Raw genomic sequence first — 24,134 nt, forward strand, 5'->3', positions numbered from 1 at the left:
GTAATTTGATCCCACTGATAACTCACTGCTGCACCAAGCCGCCTGAGACCAACACCGCTACGCACCCTCCTCCTATCTTCCAATCTATATAAAGCCTCCCTCTTTACACCCTCCCAAAAAGTTCCAATTTGCCTTAAATCCTTACTTACAACATCCTCCCACCCAATTTGGGACGACCAGCTTTTCGTTTGGCCTTAGATGATTGGTTGAAAGGATGATCTTTGGCACTTTGTCATGTTGTCCTAGCCATCCCAACCTTTCTCTCATTATAGCCCTAGAAAGCAGGATAGAACCATATTTTTCCTACAGCTTACTGTTTTATATATGGTCAGTCAGGCATGCACTCAAAAGAATCTGTATCCTCCTCCATCTTTCGGAGTGCCGGCGTTTCAGACCCGTACTTGAACATGTCATCATCGCAGCTTCCATTATTTTAAACTTGTTTCACAGACTTATATTCCTGTTCTTCTAAATTTTTCAACTGTGAGAAAATATCCTGGGCCTTGGCTATTCTATTTTTAACGTCATCCGTGCATACTCCATATTTACTAATAACACTACCTAGGCAAGTGAAGCTATTCATTTGATCGATATTCTCGTTACCCAACATCATCTCTTCACCTTCATTAATTCCCAGTCTAAGCGATTAAGTCTTCCTAACATTAATTTTCATGCCTATTCTTGGGCTCTGAGCTCTCAAAACCTCCAAAAAATCATCCATTTTGCTAACATTTCAATCTAGGACGCTCAAACCATCAGAATAATTTGAGTTTAGGAGAGTTTTACTTTCCTGCTTGATTCCATCCTCTCCCTTAGCCGTCGCGCGTTTCTTGGGACAAACTCCATCAAAAGTATCAATATAAATGAGGGTAGAACTCAACCCTGCTTAACTCCTGATTCAATGCGAAACCAGCTACTAAATTAATTCTGTAATGTAATTCTCGTAGATAGTATTAATCATTTTAATGTATTTATCTGGCATATCATACTCCTCTATCGGTTGAATCAAATGATAGGTGGATGCAGGTTATTAAAAGGGCGTAACAGTTGTATCTCAGGAATATCTTAGAGTAACTTTTTTGAAACTTTCAGTGCATGTTGAGAGGGTTGTTGAACTAACCAAAAGGTATTATATACATACTACTACTAAGGCTAAGAGTTATAAGGAGAAATTTTTAGGAAATGTCGAGTTAAGCTGAAACATACTGTGTGTATGCAGGCTATCAAAGGCCGTATCAGTAGTATATCAAGAATGGCTTAGAGCATTTGGTTGAAAGATTCAGGGCATGTTGAGAGGTGTGTTGTAGTAATAAAAATGCCCTATGTGCATCCTACTAAAACTAGTAGTAGTACTACCACTGCTTTTAGTACTAATATTACTAAGGTTAATTGTATTAATATAGAACTGTTATGGACTGTTAAGACGAATGTTGGGCTAAATCAAAACACATTGTGTATATGCAGGTTGTCAACAGGATGTATTAGCAATATCTGAGAAAAGTTTTTGAGTATTAAGTTGAAACTATCAGGGCATGAGGAGGGGGTGTTTTAATGGACCAAAAAGGCACAATGTGAATACTGTTACACTACTACTGCTATCACTAATACTATTCCTATTGCTCCTACCATTACTTTTGCTACTGCGCATACTAGTATTACTAATGCTAAGGGCATTAGTCAAGCTTTAAGAGAACGTTGAGGGCTTTGTTGAACTGAATTGAAACACACTATGTATATATGGAACTCCCAGGGTTACCAATATTACCACCACTTCTGCTGCTACTTCTATTACTGCTGCTATTATTGAACTAAATCAAAATAGCTTAGGTGCTTCCAGGCGGGAATAGCGTATAGAATAGGGTACAAAACAGAAACTTTCACGAAAGTTTATGCTGCTTTAAAATTAAATCAAAAGGCACCATATGGATGCTGGTTGTCTGCGTTTCTAAGTTTTCTGCCTAAAACACCAAGAAGAATTTAATTTGAATAACAGTTTGCACTTAAAACATCGATATAAGGTAATTCACTGAAAGATTTTACTAGGACCTACGTCCAGTAAAAAAATATTCCGATTCACCAGTATTAACCAAAAACAGTATTTGCAAGCTTGCTAGCGAATCCGGTTTTGATTTTGACTGAAATTCCTGCTCAATGGGAAACTGGTAGATCAAAATTGATCAGGGAGTGTTAAGGGTAATCAAAGAGGAAAAGGTAGATTACTGTGCTATACTTCTCTGTTAACAATTATGCTTTAATTATATTAGCTTATTTTTGTGGCGTCAATGGTCGTATTTTTTCAGCTAATCACATATTCTGAAGCGTATTTCAGAAAAGAAAGCCAGATAACCCCCGCGTTTTTTTTTACTCTTTGGTGTTTTTTTACCCATCCTCTTTGGATCGAATCTTGCAATCCGCATTTCACCCAGTTGTTCCTAGTTTGGTTGAGCTGCAAGTTTTGCATACGGCTGATTTCTGACGCCAATGCGTGATAAATGGCTGAGATGACTCCTTCAACCCCCATACCACACAGCTAGATTTAGTTTAATACTCAAATCTGCAAACAAATTGTGTTTAAAAATCTAATACCCGTTTTGCAACGTTACTATGCCTATTGGCTGTTTGGAAGAAAAGGTAGACGGCCTCTCAGGTTGAAATGTTACAAGATTCAATAATACGTAAAACATTATCTCCCAATGTACTAAAAACTTGGAAACAATTTTGACTATATTTATAATTTTTTTAAAAATATAGTTATTTAGTCATAAACAATAACACTACATAAACATTAAACAATACATTTGGAGGTAAAAGTTTTTTTTAGCATTTGATCATTTACTTTTTCCGTCTAGAGACGATATATTGCTAAAGTCTCCCCTAAGTTCAAATTGTTTGACGGTTTTGAATTTTAGTGTTGAGTCGATCAAGTTCTGAATGCTATTTAAGGCTTCATTATGAACGGCTTTATATTTCACTGATTCGAAAGTTTAGCATTATCAGAACCTTTGTGCTAGTCAAATGTTATTGTGTTTGAACCTATAACGAGGACGAGAGTCAATTCTGACGTAAAAACACCGCCTCTTGAGGCGGGAACTCACAAAATTAATAAATAGCCTTTCATGATCAATAATATTTAGCAAACGTTTCATTTGCATGGGCTAAGAATTCACACAAATATTTTGTAGCAAAAAAAAAAACTTGAAAGAAGTTGCTCCAGTTTGAGATTTTGCATGATTTAGTGTATCCATATTTTTTATATCCATATTGTTTTTCCGGCAAATACTGCCAAGAAGGGCCGAAAAACTTGTTTTTTTCCCAAACGGCTTGAAACTTGAAATTGTAAAACTTTGAGCCAACGAGAACCTCCCATGCAAAAAAGCAGGCTGAAGGCATTGCCATCCTTACATGGGTCAAAAAACTTTTTTTCCTGATTGGCGAGAGAATTGGCCTGGACCCCAATTTAAAAAAATTTGAGGAATAGCGGTTTTCTTAAAAATGGGGCCTAAAAAGATTCAAAAAACCTCTTTGTTTCTTAACATCCTGAAAATTAGATCAGACAGATATGTGAAGACCTCAGTGAAGACAAATATAAAAAAAAAACTAGCTTTATCGATTTGTGACCTTGGAAACTCTGCCGAAAAATTTATTTTTCTCATTGGTTTAAACGAACAAAGCATGTAGACTGGGCCCAGGGTGTTTCCCTCATTTGAGTTTAGAAACACAAAACACTGGAAAGGGACAAATCGGTTGTATCATTACATGCCGCAAGAATATCCAAAAAAAAGTTCTTCTGGTTATTTCGCTTTTGCGATGGCCGAAGTAGGCTCAAATTTTGTCTGTCTTAATCGGTATACAACTTACTGGGCAAGTAGATTCTGAGAAACTTAAATTTAGTTTGATTTTCAATTGGGATTGATGTTCTTTGCATGACTCCAATTTTAATAAGGTACAATATGCCTATGTTTTCTACCAAATTATATTTGCGGACCCTTAACCATTGTCGTAATTTGGATATCTTTTCCTGGGACGTCTTGGAATATGTCCTTTTCGAGGCATATTTTTGGACCTTTGAACCATTCTGAATGAAATTAATGTCGTAAAATTTGATCTATAACTCTGGTAGAGGGCGTTTTAAAAGCTGGAAGGGGTTTGTTGTTGCTATATATTGTTGCCTTGGGCTATGGGTGAAACAACTATTACATGACTGTTCGCGATTTCAGCTTTCGCTGTTTTATACAGCTTTTTGTTTTACTTTATATAATTTTAAAAGTGTTTTCTAGGAAACAAGTTTTCAAAGTAAAGTGCGAATTATAACCTAAAACGTCAGACAGGTCAAACTTTGAACATCCTGTAATTAATATGAATGAATAATGAAGCCTAAAACGAACAAAAATTTAGCCTAATAAACAGAAACCTAAGCGATGATGAAACTTCTGGTTTAATCCAGTCATTCAATTTTTAAAACTTGAAGCTATAAAAGTTTCATAAATTCGTGGTCTTCATTAGCTATCATTTATCTCTTTTAGACTTGATTGACAGAATAACAACACCAAGAATGCCTTGGCACGATGTTTGTGCAGCTGTTGGAGGCAGAGTAGCAAGGGATGCTGCAAGACATTTTATTGAAAGGTGGAATTTTGTCAAGGTATTGTAAATCCATTTATCTCATTTCGATTTGAGTCCCAATGCAAGGGAAGATATTTAAAAATAAGATAGTAACAAAAGGAATCCTGTCAGGTTTCTCACGTGTTAGGACGCGATTTTTGGCTCGATTTTGTTCAAGGTACAGGCTTTTGAGTCTCTCTTAAAGTGGACGATGTCTGATAAGTGAGCTCAAGAACCTTTCTGCAGGCTCTGTGATCCATAGAAATAAGTGCAACAATTCTGTTGAGTCTCTCTTAAAGTGGACGATGTCTGATAAGTGATGCTCCAGAACTTTGTTGCAGGCACTGTAATCCATATAAATAAGTACAACAATTCTACAGTCTGAAGGCTGCAGTCTGAACATGTCGTGATTCTAAGTTTGTTTTTCAAATGCATTAGTAATAATATTTATGGATAGAGTCTTACCTGTAGAGTACAAGCCCAAATCGTATAAGAAACTGATAAGAAAGGAAATCTTAGTGCTTTGATGTGAAATTAATTGGAACTTCAAGCACCGCTGATGGGTTATAGTTACCCAGTAGAACTAAATAAAAAGTCTAAACGAGTTATATTTTAGTTTAATAAAATCTGAGTTTAACTTCAAGATCTAAGTATATTTGAAATTAAGCTGAAATTTTATTGAAATTTGAAGATTGTTTTGTGTTATAGACCTTTTTTTGCTAAGGTATATGTTCACTCTGAAACAAGTGAGTTTGTGACAATCCTACAGCTGTGACTTACACCAATAAAACAAGATACTTATATCGTTGGGTTCATTAGTCACAGATCTTCACCGAGCCAGAATTATGGTATTACATAAACTCTATATTCGAAAAGAATCCATATTTACTTGAAAATACAAAAATTCTTCTTTTTTTTAAATTTTCAACGAATGTTATATACGAATACGTCAAAATACTGTTAAAATAAGTTAAAATACGTTAAAATAGTGTTAAAATACGAATGTATTTTCCCTTAAAAAACCATGCACATCGCATTAAAAAATATAGTTCGGTAGAAGATAGGACTACTCTAATTTCTTCTACTCTAACTACTCTAACATTCTATATCTAAGATAAATCTTAGATACAGAATGATATTAAAATAGACGTCTTCCGCTGATATATTAAAACTGTAGGGGAGGAGAAAATAAACACCGAAATTACACAGGGGACATAAACCTTAAATATGATAATGTCAGGGCTATGCTAGTGGGTAAAACATGGGCTGTTTTCAACAATACACATAAACATTCAAAGCGTGCCCTCTAGAAAAATCATTATCTCTATCCCAATGTAGGGTAAAAGTAAAAAAAAAAAAATACAATCACGTAAATATATTAAATTCAATGAAAAAAATGAATAAATATAATTAATGAATTGTTTCAGGTTTTGTAATTAGCTTTAGGAATTTCCTGGCTAATGCTCGATGTTTCTGATAGTTTTTCCTCAAAGACAGTCATATCACAATGCCATTCTCTATGTTAGTCTTTAAATATTTTTTTTCTAGGGTTAATTGTATCAAACCAATGGTCCTAGAAAATATGGAGAAGGCTCATTGGAACTAAAATTAAAGTTCTTCAGCCTTCTCATGTAGCAAAAAAGATTGTGCCACAGCATAGTGGCGTTTTGTCATTTTTGGTACAAAACAATAGTTTGGTTCCGAAAGGAAGAAAAGCTATCCACGGAAAATTTTGAGATAGCCCAATAGCTTTCCAATGTTAGAGACAGTAATGCCGCGTTGCCGTTCCTAAAGATTCACTTAGTCAATACAAAAAAAGGCCCGTTAATATGGACATTTATTTTAATCTTTTATTTTTTCTAATCTTTTTTTAATCATTTTTAATCTTTTATTTTCTTTTATTTTAATCTTTAACATTTTTAACATTTTTTGATGTGTTGTTGTTTAGTCTGGGTCATCGACCCCCTTCAGGAGTCCATGGGAACATCATTAAAAAATTAATTGTATGATGAATCCATCTTGAACATCGTCAAAATAACGTTCTTGTATTTCATTTTTGATGTTTCAACCCCCCCCCCTTCCCCCTCTTAATGAATATTGGAGGAATGTGCTTTTTCGGGGATGATTATCATTTTTGATGCATTACTAATGCTAAGCTTAAATTGTTAGAAACGGGTTGAAGGAAGGAGTCGTAGTGTCCTCCACACTTAAAACAGCTTTGGATCAAACATTTCATAGCAATAAACTGAAAGTAAAGAGTAACTCTTGTCAACAGAAACCAAAATTGCAAAAAACGAGGTTTTGATTAACATATATGCGACTACAAATCCATTATCTACACTTATTTTAAATATATTAATTGCATTTATTTTTAAATTGCTCGTCACGAGCTAGTAACACATGAAAATTTGCAAATCGGAATAATTTCTGTTCGTTTTAAGCTTTAATTTCACTTCATAAAACTGTTTCACTTCATAAAATCTATAAAATTGCACCCTTCTACCTGGAGTAAAGAGTATATACAACCCGGCTGTTTCACAATGGAGTGATTTCGTGCGTACCGTTTTGTTTTGCGATTCTTCGACCATCTTGCTGATCAGAGGTGCAACTGAGGGTGTCTGGGATGAATTCTTCCTTTTTTGCAAATTTTTACAAACTTTTGATTCTCTAATGTTATATTTTCTGAGTTTGTTCTGAGAGAATACTTATATACGCAAAACATGACATTAATTAGTTAATCCCCACTCCAGCTCCCCACCTATTTCAATTTTTAACCATAGCCTACCACTGTCACCAATATACGAATTATTTACACCAAATTCTTCTCACAACGATGCAAGCTTACTGCTTCAATCTAATTTTGTAGGTTGAATTTAGAGCTTAAGAATGTAGATGTTTTGCATTGAAATTCATTTTCTACTTCATTGAAAATAGCGAACCGTGGCAAAATTTCATAGCATAAAGAGACTGACAAAATTAAAAATCCATTGTGTTCAAAAATTGCAGTCCCTGAGCTTTTTAGAAGCTTAAAAGGAAGTTCTAAGGAATTTCTAACAAAGAACCAGGTTGAGAGTGTATCTCAGGAGGCCAAGGTATCCTATGTTAAATATTCGGAAGAGTGAAAATGATATTTTCTGACATTACTTCTAAAAGGATTTACTTATTTAAATGATGCTAATTTAGCATATTCATTTTAATTATTATCCGTCTCCAATGAACGAGAATGAAATGAAAATAAGCTTAAGGTGTTCAAAGCAATTCACACCCAGTTCCTTGTGCGGGATCCACAGGCAAGGCCGTGTCCAGGAGGGTTAGGGAGGCTAAGCCCCTCCCCCCCCCCCCCGAAACGTTTGTCTGACTCGTAAAAGCGGAAAAATTAATATAAGCAAATTTCTGATGCGTTTTTTAAGTTTTTGTAAGGCTCCTCCCCCCACCCCACCCACCCGCGACAGAAATTCTGGATACGACCCTGTCCACAGGACCAAGTAAAAAATTGACAAGAACTAAAGAGTTTTCAAGTAACCGAGTACTTGAGGAACCAAGTACTTGAGCAGTATGAAGGCTGCAGTCTGAACATGCCGTGATTCTAAGTTTATTTTTTTCAAATGCATTACTAATAATATTTAGGGATAGAGTCTTACCTGTGGAGTACCAGCCCAAATGGTATAAGAAACTGATAAGAAAAAGAAATCTTAGTGCTTTGACGTGAAATTAATTTGAACTTCTAGCACCGCTGATGGGTTATAGTTACCCAGTAGAACTAAATAAAAACTCAAAAGGATGAACGATCCTCCTGGGGATATTATTCCTGCAAATCCTTCTGTTGACTCCTTATAAAGAAGGTTCAACATACATTTAAAACCTTGAGGTATAGGTAAGAGGTAAAAGAATCGCGGCATATTAGATAGCTTTAAGTACCTGGCGCCGCGAATATGGGAATAAAAAAACGCTATGGATGAAAAATACATTTTACAAAATAAAAAAAAGATAAACCGATAACTGATTTCTAGACAGTTTTCATTTTTTTTAACTTAATTGTAGGAATGAATGAAATGAATGAATGATTTTCTTCAGTGACTAAACCCATACATAGTATTTCACTATCCAATCTACAAAATTTAGCATTGTAGGGGAATGTACCGTAAATTTTAAATAACAGAATTTTAAATAACTCCTCTACATTTTCATCATCCATGGTTGCACTTTTTCTCAAGATCACAGTTGCCAGGGGTTCTTGGATTATACTAGCCCAAATGGCGAAAACTGTTAGTTCAAATTAGCTAAATTTGGTTAATTTTACCAAACACAAAATGCAGCCTTTTTTAATTTTCATAGTTTTGCTGATTATCAAATTTTTAATTCACTAGTACTAACGTGATCCTCCAGGCCACGGTTGCCTGACTTTCTTCGATTATATTAGCCCAAATTGCGAAAATTATTTGTTCAAATTATCCAATTTGGGTCATTTTTACCAGGAGCTAATGTGACCTTATTCAATTTTCATAGTTTTAATCTTTTACCAACTTTTTAATTCAATAGGACAATATTTTGTAAATTTTATAGCTAAATGTGATTTTTACTAGCAAAATCGGTAGAAACTAACCCAATATACAAGCACTGCTCCAAACGCCGTTATTGTAGGAGATCACTGATTTCTGCTTACTGGGAAACCATTCCACGCTTCCCCATTAAGAGTGCGACCATGTGTGTTCACAAGTTAGCGTGGGTTTCTTTTTGAAAACATGAAAAATCGCTTTGTGTGAAATTGGGAGTGGAAGAAAAACTCAGGGAGGTTTTAAAACTAATTTTCCTTCCTTCGTCAGTTGTAATTTAATAGTTGATAGAGTGGCCTAGGTTCATCTCGGATATGAAGGCCTTAGACAAATGAAGAATAAAACGATATGGTTTGCACAACTCTTAAAAACCAATTTCCAATATCAAAATCTTTTTATCAATATAACACAATAACTTCTGGGCCACGGTTAAAATTTTATGATACCTTCTTCTGAAAAGGCTCTTCAGTATTTTATTTTTCATAATTCAAATCGCAGTTCAAAAGAATCCTATAGCATTATAATGTTTCTGATGAGCAGACTAAACTAAAGACAAATGTAATAATTTCTTTATGAATATTTTTACCATTTTAAATTCTTCCAATGCTCAGAAAGCTTTGGGATACAAATTATTTTTTTCGCCTTTTGGCTTAGCTACTGTAATTAATTACGCTAAGCACTCTTATTACTCAAAGTTTTCCATTCATTAATTACACAAAGTTTTCCATAATATAGAAAAATGTGACGCAGGAAACTGTTTTGTTTCTTACTTTATAGACAGTATTCTTTTTTTTTTTTTTTTCTTGACTCCATTTTTAGAATGAAAATGCTAGGAAATGCATGTGCATTAGCATAAAAAGAGCCCTTTAGAATTTAATTGGTATATTATTTTCATGGATTTGGATATTATTTTTCAACTTTTTTCCTTTCTCTTCAGCTGTAAAAGTGTTTTAAGCCTGATACTCTTTTGACTCTTCTATTGACGTCATTTGAAGCATTGCTTAATATATTTTTGATTTAAATATAGTGTTTCTCTGTTATACTATATTTTGATTTTTCAGACTTCGAAAGTGAAGAAAAACCTTATATATCCATTTTTGGTACCAAAAAGTTACGTTGATCTCAAAGAAAATATTCCATCGTGGATGACCCGCCATTCAGCTGTCGACTGCCAGGTAGCTTATGAAATTTGAATCCCCTTTATTATAGTAAATCAGGTTCATAAATAATCTTTAATTTTTGTTCCGAAAGTTAAACAAGTACAGTAAACCCTAGGTTTTCAGAGTTGCGTTTTTGCGCAGAAATGGCTGTTTTGGGATTTTTGTCAGATCTCATCCGTGTTTTGGAATACGTTCCTGCCGCATCATGAAAACCGGCAGCTCCGTTGAAAAAATGTTCGTAAAAAAAGGTTTTCTACCCAATTCCTTGTTTTTAGTTGTCTTTTTTTGTTTTTTGACTGATAGAATACTACTACTAACAACTCACCGCAGCACCAAGCTGCCTGAGGCCAACACAGATATGCACGCTCCTCCTCCATCCCAATCTATTCAAATATTCCCTCTTTACACCCTCCCAGGAAGTTTCTATTCCCCTTAAATCTTTCTTGACGACATCCTCCCTCCCTAACTGCAGATGACCTGCCTTTCGTTTAGCCCTAGGCGGTTGGCCGAAAAGGACAATTTTTTGCAATCTGTCATCTTTCTTCCGCAGAACGTGCCCCTATAAATTGTGAGAGTTTGCTATGAAAGTGAATCAAGTCCATAAAAGAATTTTTAGATACAGGCTTTCGTACCCAGGCTACTGTAAATGAGTAGCCTAGCTACTCAATTATAGCTACTCTTCTAGTAGGGTAGAAGAGAGCGTGGGCAACTGATAAGGTAGAAAACTCAGCTTCATCTCCGAGCAGAAAATAACGGACACCATCTAGCGCTTAACTGCAAAAACGTGAAAAATGATATTACTTGACATTTATTTTATTTATCGTGTTTTTACTTTTGATTTATATCAGGCCGAAAATAAGGCTCGAGTTTCCTCAACAGGATACAAAAAAAGGATTCATGTTCATTTTTAATTAGCTTGTGTTTTTCTTGCTAACGTTACTCTTACTCTTTCATAATGCAGAAAAAAAAAACAAAAATAATTTCAAAAATCAGTTATCTGAGGCGTTTTTAATTTATGTTGAGCAACAATGCACTGGGAGGAGCAATAGTAGTCTTAATTTCCATCAAGCCCACAATGCCAAAGATTGTCGTTTATTCAGTATACTTTTTTCTTCGGTAAGACAAGTAACCCTTTTTTGTCAAATCATTGTATTCTTTCAGGCAGTATCCTCCAATTTTGCAATTCAAATGCAATGTCAACTTTCAAATTCAATTTGTCACCTGCAAGGTTAAAATTAAACGTAAGCTATGAAATAGTATTTATAGTTTATTTATTAGAGCTTATGCTTTATGAATATACACAGTAGTCTTTATTATCCTTATAGGCTATTGCTATCCCTATGCAAATAAGTAAAACAAATAAATATGATAAAGGTTTTCCAACCAAGTTAAAAAAAAAGTACAACTAGTACTTAGAAAAAGGCTACCCATAAAACGTTCATATAATGTTTAAAGCAAAAACAAAAATTTTCGAGATTAATATGTAAGGTTCCAAATGCCTTAGATTCTCTCTACGATATAATGCTTATAATATTTAGATGACCTATAAAACCTAAGGATAACCTTAGTCAGTTGACTTTTATGGGTAATAATTATTATGCGAAGTCTTGCCCCAAATTTATAGAAACCTTATCTTGTTTTTTTTACAATCAAAAATAGAAATTAAATTGGACTTGTAAGGTTAATTGCAAGCTTTTTAAGCTAATGATGCAAAACCCTGGAAAATGGAAATTAAGTTTCAGCTAATTATGTTTCTGCCTTAATCTGTTTGCAAATAAAGGTGTATCTTTTTGTCTATTTCTAAATGTTGAGCTATGGGGTGAATAAGATTATTTTTCTGAAGCTCAACCAATAAAGGTTCACCTAAAAGGTTAGTTCTTACCGCACCCATTAAGGTGCGTGTATTGATCAATTGTGTTTCCCTGATTTCCGGGCCAGTTTTTGAGGAAAAGCTAGCTTTAGACGCGCTCTAAACACGAATTTATTTTTGTTGATAGTGTATTTCTCTAGAAAGAGTAACCTATCCCCCACCTTGGGTAAAGTAAGCGTGCTAGAATACATTTCATATTTATTGTAAATATTACCGTATCTCTCTACAAAACTAGACTCGAGTTTTACTATTTACATATTTACGCCTTCTGGATAACCACGACATAAAACTTTGTTGACTATTAATTTAGTTTACGCTTTTTGAGAATTTCTTATTTCATTTCAGGTTTCTTCCTTTTCAATCCATTCTCTTCAAATATTTTAAAAAAATCACTGGCAAAAATATTTTTAGTTCCACTGTCATTCAACATAGAGCGAATGACCTCTATTCTTTTTAGGGTTTGAGGGACTGCAACACAGTTTTGGTGTTCCTTTTCAGCTTTGCTTGAATGTAGTTCCAATTTGTTTTAGATTTCATTCCTTCATTCAGAGTGATTTTTGTTCATGTTCGACGTCTTATGTCAGATAATTTTCGCTCGTTTTAAGTTTTGAATTTTTTCTTTACGTTTCATGGAGAAACTGCTTTTTATTTAATCTCTTAGAAAGAGAGGGAGAGAAATCCTTCTACTTTTAGCCCTAAAAAAGAAATAGACAAAGCAAATCAAATCAATCATTCTGAAATATAACTTTTATTTTGAAAGAAATAAGGATTAGATTGGACTTCTTAGATGAAATACATTCGTTTTATTCCTGTGAAAATATGTTAATCCATCAAATTTGCAAAAACAAAGTTAAGTGATCCGTACTTCTTTTTTCTAGTTTCACGGTTTAATAATTCCATATTTTCAGCATAATCTATTGGGAGAATTTGATTTGGTAAACTCAAAAGCAAGATTTATAGTTCTGTTTTTCCCTAGAAAACATTTAAATGACTCATTTTTACAGCTCGTGAAGTAATACTATTTTTCATTCTGTGTGTTTATTGATGTTATTTCTTTCAAATATTAAGTCGTTGAAAAATGGGCTGTGCAAGGTTATTCTCTCTGAATGTAAAAGATGGGGGGGGGGGTGTATTAATCATTATAATAGCAGATGAAAGCAAGGCTGTTTGTTTATTTTAATTGATCTCGTGAAAACCATGATATTTTGGATAGCCCCCCCCCCTTTTCCTATTGTGAATATGTGATATGCCCCTTATTTATTTTCAACAGGATATTTAAACAATGAAAATGAAGGAGGAGAGTGTGTAAGAAATTCAAGAACTACAAACCCCCTGTCTTTTTAATATAAGTAGTGTATTTTTTGACAGCTTGTATTTATATGCATTGTGACGAGCAGGGTGTATGCAAACGAAACATATAGGCCTAAAACAGGCTTCAGCCTTTTATAGGCTTAAATACAGTGTTAGCATTGAACGATGATATAGTTATAAATAGTAATCTATCCGTATTGTATATAGAAAAATTATAGAATTGCCTACCTTCCCTTCTTTATATTACTGCCTGAGAAAGTTAGCAATTGCCCTCTTTAAAAGAAGCTGAAGGAAGTGTAGTCTTGGTATCCTACATGAAAGCCTCCTGGGTGATTTTGATCTCCATGTGAACACTATGTTATTTAGAACTATGTCTGGATCGATGGGTAACCACATAAGAGTAGTGTTGAGACTGGCTACGCGACCTTTTATTCTTTATCACCCAATTTCATGACAGGGTTGAGATTTGAGAGTTTTTTCCTCTCGAGTTTGAACCCCAACTTCCTTATAAGTGGCTGGTAAAAGGTCTGTATTTTGCTCTTCAAGGACTTTTTCTTTCCAGTTTGTCAGAAAAGGAGGATTGGTTTGTTTATTTCATGATATGTCAAAATATTATTGGGAACGTTTTTTTTGGTTCCGCGTAGATCCTCACTTCAAAACCAACGTTGTAAAAATGGTTAAAAACAAAGGAAACGCAAGCACCGGGATTTGGTATTCTGATGTGAGGAGAAAACTTTGCTTGCACGTGTTTGCCATTTTCTGAAAATCATGAGTCTCTTAAGCGCACATGTAGAAATGATTTTTTGAAACCTACGGAATTTGTTGTTGTATGAAATATCGGATACGTTTCGGAGCTTTTGTATGAGTGAAATGAATTATCGAATTATAAATTTTGTAGGTTTTGAGGAATTGGTTTCAACAACCTATACTAGGGATACCATTTGGGAGAGAAAAACAGGCACGAATTATCTGTAGTTTTCAAGAAATTGCGCTCAGTTTTTGGATATAGAACTTCCTGTGTCTTGGCTCAAGGCTGTACCAAGGGAGGGTAATTCCTGATTTCAATTGCACCCCAAAAATGTGAGAAAATATGTAAAGATTCTAAGGTCTTGTCTATCTAATGACTAAGAAAAACTTCAAAATCATGCTCCATATCTGGACCATCCCTACTACAACTAAAATCTCCCCCTATCTAAACCAAATTCTGGATATGCTCCTCGATCAAATCCCCTTGATTTCATAAAATTAACCTTTTGACTGTGAACTACATTTGTTTTTGTCTTACAGGTAATTCGAAGTGCTAGTCTTTGGAGCGCCGGTGTTGGGCCAGAGGATAGTATTCATCAAGCGTACTGTTCTGCAATTAGGGATTCCAAACATTATATTTATATTGAAAATCAGTTTTTTGTTTCACTTGCCACTGAAGATAACGATGTATTCAATAAGATCTCACAGACTCTGCTTGAACGTATTTTGAGAGCTCATAGGTATATTTGGATATTTTCTTTCTTATCTAAATTCTATTTTCAGTTATTTCTTCCACTAGTATTTCTAAAAAGTCCAGAACAGAGTTGCTTGAGATTAACAGAGCACAAAGCTGCGCCAGTTTTTCGACCATATTAACCCCAGGGGTCACATTGATTTCTAGTTGAGTTGATTTTTTATATTTTCTTTTAGGCTTTTGAGGTTTAGCTACGTTTCTATCGAATTAATTTCTATTGACTGGATTAGCCATTTATTTTCACGGTTCAACGTTGCAACACTCACAAAAATGTGTTACTGCTCTATAAATTACATAATTTTGAAACAGCCAAAAGACAAATTTTAGAAATCGTAGTTACCAGGTATGAAGAGACTTGAGATAACTTAGCAAATTTTACAGGCAGGTAGCTTTCATTATCAGAAAAGTGACCCATGATATGGGAAATCAGCATAACAGAAGGATTTTTTTGGTAATACTCATATTTCATTAACATGTTTCCTTTAAAAGAGCCCTAACTCTAAAGCCTTAGATAACTATGAAGATTATATTGATAGAAATTTAAGTATTTGCCTGGCAGTATATAGTGGCTTCTGATCTATCTTGCTACTTAAATGTACATAAATAGTAAGTTTCATAAGAACTTAAAGTGCAAAAACGTTATTTATGTATGGATTGGAGGAAAAAATAGTCCTATGAATTGGAGGAAAAATTAGGAGGAAAGCGGTTAGCCCTTTTAACCACTGCCCTCAAAACTGAATTTGACTTGCTACTGCCCAATCCTCCCTACTTCCTTCCTCCAACGGTGCTTGAAAGCTTAAGTTCCATCCCCAAAGCTGTTCCGAACGTATCGCAGACATGCTGTTTCGATAACCTCAACACATTTTGTGTCTTTGGTTTTGACGTTTAGCCACAATCTCTATTCCGTGTCTTGCTCCCTTTGATGAGATTATGTGGGTGTGTGTTCGACCTAAAGTCTTGCCGCGTCCTTTCAATTTAGCTGTCATACGTTTAATTTATTACTCTCCTCCACCGAGTTCCAGTGACAAAATAAATTCTATTGAGGAAGTAACTACGTGGAGAGACTTTATGCTATCAACATACCCAAATGCAGGAATTTTCCTAAATAGTAATACAAGCAATTATAGGTTTTATTTTCTATGTAATATTATTAATTAAATACAGTTCGTTAATGTCCCAACAACATAAGACAATACTACTCTTGGTTTAATTTGCACTAGTCTTTCGAAGTTTTAAAAACCCGTCTCCATTCTGCCCCCTCTAGGGGTAGTTACCACTTAAGCCTTTTGCTATCTCCGCTGGCTAAAGTTAAACAGTCGTTTTCTGTAACTGAAGCCGCTTATAGACCTCTCACTGACTCAGGACTTTTCAATTTTGGCTCCTGGATTACTACTGAAAATTGGTCCACTGTGTATCAAACAAATGACGTAGACTACATGGCTTTGTCCCTCCAAAATTTATTGAGGAGTAATTATGAATCCCACTTCCCCGAGAAAAAATTTAAAACGTGTTGTACAGATAAGCCTTATGTTATTGAGTCTTTTAAAAAACTTATAAGAAAAAAAATCATTTTTTTCAAAGCAGGTCGTATTAATGAGGCCAATAGTCTAAGGAAGTTCCTAAAGAAAAAATTAAGAAAAGTAGCTTCTAATTATTATAATAGTAAAGTCAAAGATCTATGTTCTACAAGCCCAAGCAATGGTGCAGAAAAATTAAAGAAATATGTGGGAAAAGTCCTTCCGAGGTTGATTTTCATCTCCCTGAACCCCCGAACAAGACTGCCAATGATTTAAACTTGTACCTTGCTTCCATCGTGCAAAGTCTCCCCCCTTTCACTGACTCAAGTCCAACTATTCCTCCCAATACTTCCTTCCCCTTTATTTCTCCCTCTGATATTATAAATAAAATTCTAAAGCTTAGAAAATAAAGTATTTGTCCCCTGGACATCCCAGTTGACTTAATTAAAGCCTTTTCAGACAAAATTGCTGACCCTTTATTTAATATTTTCAACCACATCACATAATTTGGTAAATTCCCAAGTTGCTGGAAACAAGGTTTTATAACACCTGTCCCAAAAAAATGCACCAGTCTGACTTTCGCCAACATTCGCCCCATTATACTCACTTCAGTTTTTTCCAAACTTTTTGAAAGTTTCCTCTGTGATTGGCTTAGGGATATAATTTGTCCGCGTATTGACACCCGGCAGTTTGGTAACTTAAGGAAAACTTCCACCACCCTTTACGTTATGCACTTAATGCATACCATCGTAAGTGACCTTGATAAACCAAATGTTTGGTTGAACCTTGTCTTAGATTATGTTCAAAAATCTCTTGAATTGGTTGACCACTCAACTTTAATTCCTTCACACCTGGTTAATATTGTACTTGATCTTCCGTTATAAAATCTTATTGTATTGTTTCTGTCGAAACGATATATATCAAATTGTTAAATATAAAAATATTTTCTCTAGCCCCCTCCCTATGTATTGTGGAATTTCTCAAGGAACCTTATTGGGACCACTTTTATTTTTAGTCATGATTCACAATATTGGTACAGATTTTCCCCGAAGGTGGAAATATGTGGATGACTTGTCGATCCTTGAAGTAGGTAACAGGAATACTAAAAGTGATCCCCTCGAAATCCTAACCCACATTTCGGATGAAGCTAAGAACCTAAATATGAAAGTAAACTCCACCAAATCAAATATTATGACGATAAATTTTTTGAAATCTACTCCCGCTTTCCTTGACCTTATCCCACCCGAAATGCTTGTGAAACATGTTAAACTCCTTGTTATCACAATTTCAAATAATCTTAAATGGGACATGCATGTTTCTAATATTATTAAACAAGCAAACTTTCATTATCTATGTTAAAATTTTTTAACAAATTTAATTGCCCTAAGATGCAGTCCATCCGGGTTTATTTATCATTTATCAGGCCGCTATTAGAATATGCATGTCCGGTCTGGCATTCGCATCTTTCAAGTGAGCTTAGTGACAAAATCGAGTCGGTCCAAAAGCGTTCGCTCAGGATCATCTACAAAGAGAGCAAAATTTCATACTCAGTCTTCATTAAATCCGCATGTATTGCTACGTTAAAAGAAAGGAAAATACAAATTTGTTTGCGTTTTGTTAAATCCGCAAAAGATATTCCTCGTACTGAGCACACCTTTCCGGATTTACATGATCCCAATAGACCTCTACCCGGCTCCCCCGCTTAGCTTCCTTGGCAATTCCAACATATTCACCAATCCATACCGTTACTGAGAGGTTCCGGAAAAGTTTTATCCCCTTTATTTTGGCACACCTAAATAATCCCTGAACTATGCTCTGTACCAAAATTAACTCCTCCATCCCTTATTTTAGTTGTTGTGTATGTTCACAATAATCATGCGTCATTTTTTTTCTCTTTATCTTTGTCACTTTTATTTTCCCTTTTGTTGATACTTATTTATGTTAAATTTCTTTTCTGACCTTTAATTTTAATTTTTTTTCCTTTATTTGTATTCCTTTCTTTAATTGTAAACATTTCTTTTGACAGCTAATTTGGCTTGATTTTAAGTGTTTTTTTTTTATTTTATGTATTTGACCTTGAACACGATTTCGCCAATGTTTTTCTTCTTGACTGTGATTTCCTTTTATCCCCCACCCCTTCTCCTTCTATTTTTCTGTTACTATTCTAGCCATTTTTCAAATTCATATAAAACATTTTATGCTTGATTGGTGTCTCTTTTCATGTTGTATTGTTTTTTTTTACGTTTTACTTTGTCTATTCCTTTTTGACAAATAAAGCAAATTCGGATCTATTAGAGCTTGTGATAGCCTTTGCCAATAATATTATCTTATCTTAACTTCAGAACCGTGTCTGACCTCTGTCTTTAATGTGGCTTCCAATACTCTAATCTTAGTTTGAACAGTCAGTATCATTAAACGGTATTACCTAAGTTGATTTTTTACCTAAATTGATTACTATCTAAATTGATTGAAACGGTAATACCTAAATATCTCTTCCGTCTGATGATTTCTAATTTCTTTTTTCCCGCTCTTTCTTCTTAACTGAGGTATTGTATCTGATTAACGACACCTCTTGACTATTAAGGTCTTTGCGTCGGTTCGAACTCTGGCTCCCCTATTACCAATCTGAGATTATACCCACTTCACTACAGGACTTCTACGAACTCAATCCAATAGGACTTTGAGCGATTTAATTATCTATGCCAAAATTTAGATAGCATCCTGCATCTTAAACATAGATAGCATTGTGATGGGACCCATCGTGCCTAATAGTTAGCACGCAATGAAGTTTGTTTTAGATTATCTGAAATCACTTATATTTGCCTAATTATTAAGGAACTTCGAATAGGTGGAGCGTATTGCTGTTGCATTTCCGTTTTTTTTTTTTTTTTTTTTTTTTTTTTTTTTTTTTTTTTTTTTTAAATGCAACAGTCTATGTAGATTTCAAAAAAGTGTAAATTAGCAGCAACTAAACATGTCGGAAAAATGATGATTGTTTTCTAAATTCCGTTTCAAAAATCACATCAGTAAAGTCAATTAAAGTATTAAGAGACAAAAGCAGTGCTTATTAACGAAATAACTTTAAAATCTGTCCCACATTTGCCGAACATTTTCTTAAAAATGATATTCCATAAAAAGACCTTTATTATGTTGCATAGGAAAATTCTTGTTACATATTTGAAGTAAAAGTAAGGAAGTTTCATTTTCTCCCGAATTTTCTACAGGACAGTATTTTCTTTGTAAATAATAGATATATTTCCGTTCAAGTTTTCCTCAATTCCTATCTTGCTTGGTCACGCCAATATTTTTCATACTGAAATGTTATAAAGCTTGCCTCTAGCGTAATAATGGAATCATCATTATCTATAAGGGGTTGATTACTGCTATCAAAGGCGTATTTGAGCTATTCTTTTCTCTACATTCAAGGGCATATTAAGTTATTAAGTTTATTTGAAATAAAGTGTCACCACCCCAAACAGTGGCTAAAATTGGTCTTATGGTGGCATTAGTAAAAATGATGCAAGTGCATTTCATTGAATATATGAGTTTACGAAATGTAATAACATAGTCAGCACTAAGCTAACTGTCATATATTGTTAATTTAAATAGGGGTTTAGTATTTCTAAAGTATTAAATCAAAAAATTATCTTGGCTTGGCCTTTTTTTGCCTTGCTATAGAGTTTGATTAAATAATGAAGAATTGTTGGAGAGGTGATTATTTACCTTGATCAATAGGGAAAAAATTTCGTATCTAAAAGTTTTAAATTACAGCTTTGTAATAAACAAGATGGACATAGTCTCAAATTTTGAAGGAAGCGCCCGGGGTACGAACAACTCCTTAGAAACTCATTCGGGGGGGGGGGCAAAGAAACCTTGAACATAAATAATAACTTTTAATAACTTAGTTGCTACAGTTGCTCCTTCATTTATAAATGAAATAAAAGCATAGGAACATATAATACAGGGTAAAAATTTTAATATAGAGAGGGAATTGATTATATAATTAATTAATTTGACCTAAGAATTTTTCAGATGTCAGTTTTTTTTCTGTTGATAAAGGTTTCTAGATGTGAAACTGAAATATTTGGGCTTAATTTTTTATATGTTTAACTGTCTTGCTTAAAATTTTACCTGTTTCAAATATTCTATATTTTTATTTTATTTATTAACTTTATGTACATGAAGCTGGGTTGATTGTTTTAATACAACGGAGCGAAAACCATTCCGAAAAAAGATAAACGATTTCTATCCTCGAAAACGTGCACAGATATTAGAAAACTAGAGTGATAGATAACTCTATTTGACTAAAATTATTGAAATATGTGGTTTCCGAATTTTGTGAATTCTTTTTCTTCAATTAGTGTCCCGTGGGAGAAAATGGGGATAAATGATAAAAGGAATAGCCTGAAACTTTTGAAACTTAAAAAGGAAACTTTGGGAAGTTGAGTATCTTTCTCTAGCGTGGATTATTGAAGTTAAGGTCGTTGTGTAAAAACTAGGCCATCAAAGTTAGAGTTCCATTTTCTTAAGTGGCCCTGAGAGAGAAATCCTTTTGTTTGTCTTTAAATTAATATTAAGTTTACAAAAAGCCATTATTTCGAATTATTTTATGTATTTCTACATATGTTACAATCACGGTCGTCACTATCCAAAGTTTTGTTATTTTTTTTTTTGGGGGGGGGGGAGGAGCGGTGAATTTTACCGACTGGCTGGTCATTTTTACCGACTGTTTTTTTTATAAATAATTAGCATAATGTCCGTTTTGAATACGATACGTAAAATCACTGTATGAGTGGGTAAAACCGCTGCATTTACCGACCGAGATTGAGATTTTTGTGTGTGTCATGTCAATCTTTTCATACTCTTTATTTAACAAAATGGAAAATTGTGGCACCATCTATAAAATCACGGCAGAAGTGGGTAAAACTGCTGCGTTTACCGACAAAGTCCGATACTTCTGTAGATATCTTGCCAGTATTTAACCAAACCAAATATTTTCTTTATTTAACCAAACCAAATATTTTTATTGAGTCCCCAAAAACGTTGGGGAGGGGGAGGTTCCCGCTTCCCTTTCCCTACCCCATACATCGCGACCATGGTTACAATCATATTTGTATATTTGTCTTGAGGCTATTATCTGATGCGCTTAAGATTTACTATTTTCAAAAGTCGACCACTTAATTTTTTGTTGAACTCCATTATTTCTTCCTGTTTTTTTCTTCTTTTTTTCGTCTCACAAGTTGCTTAGTCTCGTTGAATATCTGTCTTCTCCCATGACTGCTACATTACATAAACTTTAACGTAGTTGATGCGCTACAAAATCACCGATTGAAAGGCATAGCGAGATCATAGATTTCGGAATACAATCATTCAGCTTTTAACTAGGCATTGGCAATTGTCTCAGTGTTCTAGTCTATAAGCCCATGGGACAGTTTACAGTGAAAAAAGACAGTGTAAATGCAGTATGTTAAGTAAAGCATTAAATTTTGTCATTATGATTATTTTGTTTTAAGGATTGTGTATGAGTCTTCGAAAACAAGAAATTAGATTGATTGTTTTGGTAAGATGATTTGTGAGTCACCGAGTACATTTTCTTCTTTATATGTATTTTTTCTGCTTAATTTTGTATATTTTCTATGTTTTTTTATAGCTCCTTCCTAATAAAATAGTAGTACTTCAGAATAACTTATTGCTTTTCTACTCATAATACAAAAAAGAATATTTAATATTTATATATTGTTCTTTTTTTATTTGGACCAATCGATTTTTCTTTTTTTTTATTCTTTATCATAAAAATAATATTCTGGATGTCATGTCAGGTGTTTAACATATCACAACCTGACGTAGTTATTTGAAAGTATCCAGCCCCACGGACTGGTCAATTTTTAGGATGGGCAAAATATAGATGGCAGTATGCATTCCCTTTGCTTGTGCCTTATATTTTGAACTGCCATCTATGAATGTGTGCATATTCCATATAAAATCTAGATGGTAGCGACAAATGAAACACTTTAAAAGGTCACCGGTACTCACCCCACCCCAGATGTGACTCATGTCACGTTCTTGTCATCTCAGATGCACCGTGAACCATGAAAACTAGGTTTGGAAATACCACAAGAAATAATTATGATTATCTGATTATGCAATGGATAATTTTACGCTAAAATATGTATGAATGTTTAAATTCAATTCTGCCTAAAAATTAAATATGAGCTACTGAAGGATTTAAAATCAATCTGGAAATGAAACTTTTTGGTGCTAAAAAAATTTAGGATGCTTTCTGTGAAACCAAATATCGGTTCTCGAGTTCCAACTTCGTGCTTTCAAGTTTTGACGTGGATATAGACGCACACTCGTGGGACTGAGTGGGGACAGGAGCCTCAGCCATACTCCTCCATATCCTTTTGTGTATCCATACTTCTTGGATTTTCATACAGTTCAACCGTTTTTTGATATTTTAGCGAATTATCCAATTCCTATAAAGCTCCGCTGTCTCGCTCTTTATAATTAAGTCATGTTTATGAGTCCCTTTGGGTGCTTTCTAGTTAAAAAAATACTTTTTTTCTTTTTTTGTGGCGTCAAATCTTTTATCTATTTTTTCACGAAACAATGTTGATCTGGCTTCTCTTTTCAATTTGAATTTTCCAGGGAAGGCAGTCGTTTTCGTGTATATGTTGTGATGCCACTTTTGCCTGGTTTTGAAGGTGAGATCAAACAAAACAGAGGTACTGCCCTTTTGGCTGTCTGTCACTGGAATTATTTCTCAATTTGTCGGTAAGACGTTTTTGCCTTGACATTCTTGTGCTGACGATGTTACCAATTTTTTTTTATCTCTTCTTTGAAACCTGTATTCTGGTTCCCTTCAATCCCTCTCCTGAGCCCATTCTCTAAGGCTCTTGCTTTTTTTGTAGAATTACCATCTCGGTAACGGGATGTAGAGCATCTTACGATGGCAACAAAACGTTCTTATTGTTTGTTATATTATGACTCTAAAAATATTGTTTTAATTGTTTTATCTACAAGTCGATTATTATTTATAATGTTAAACTATTTTGCATTATTAAGAAATAAAATTAATCAAACTTGCTTTTGATGCTGACTATTGTTTTCTTTTGTGTTTTTTTTTGTGTGTGTGTAAAAGCACCTGATTTCTTAAATTTCCTAACGAGAAATTTCTAAATGTGCTTACTACGGATTACTAAGCCGATATTTTTTACTCCAAAAGACTGGTGCCCTATCATTATAATTAATCAGAACCAAAGCGTAAGCTTGGTACCTAATTCACTCAATTAAAGATCAGACTTTAAAGTCTCCTTTCTTCTTGTATCTCCTTAGACTTCTCTATTCATCTTCCTAATTATTGATTGCGAAATCCTCCAATTCTGGCTGGGCAGCATTCCAGTATTGTCGCCACTAGATAACGTTGTCTCATGCTACTGTATTCTGTTTATTCTTTGTGGTAGAATACGCCTTATAGTGTGATTTAGAGGAATATAACATGCTATCTACGAATAAGTATTCACTTTATGCAAAGTTAGTTTAAATCATCTCGGGTTTTCTTATTTAGTTCTACTCACATTTTGAGTCCAGTAATATGATCTCTTTGTTGTAAACTAACCA

The 24,134-nt window shown here is 34.2% G+C and overlaps 1 protein-coding gene across 1 annotated transcript in view; it reads left to right on the forward strand.

Moving 5' to 3' along the window:
- LOC148940837 (phospholipase D1-like) overlaps positions 1 to 24,134 on the forward strand; it is a 404,878-nt gene that overhangs the window by 347,542 nt on the left and 33,202 nt on the right. Inside the window, exons 16-19 of the mRNA XM_089105088.1 lie at positions 4,524 to 4,642; positions 10,217 to 10,330; positions 14,784 to 14,983; positions 23,163 to 23,288. Of these exons, the coding sequence (XP_088961214.1) occupies positions 4,524 to 4,642; positions 10,217 to 10,330; positions 14,784 to 14,983; positions 23,163 to 23,288 (559 nt within the window). The remainder of the gene's footprint in view (positions 1 to 4,523; positions 4,643 to 10,216; positions 10,331 to 14,783; positions 14,984 to 23,162; positions 23,289 to 24,134) is intronic.

Source organism: Artemia sp. Qi Xiang Cuo, chromosome 19, assembly GCF_049724085.1.
Source record: "Artemia sp. Qi Xiang Cuo chromosome 19, ASM4972408v1, whole genome shotgun sequence".
NCBI classification, from domain to species: Eukaryota; Metazoa; Arthropoda; class Branchiopoda; order Anostraca; family Artemiidae; genus Artemia; species Artemia sp. Qi Xiang Cuo.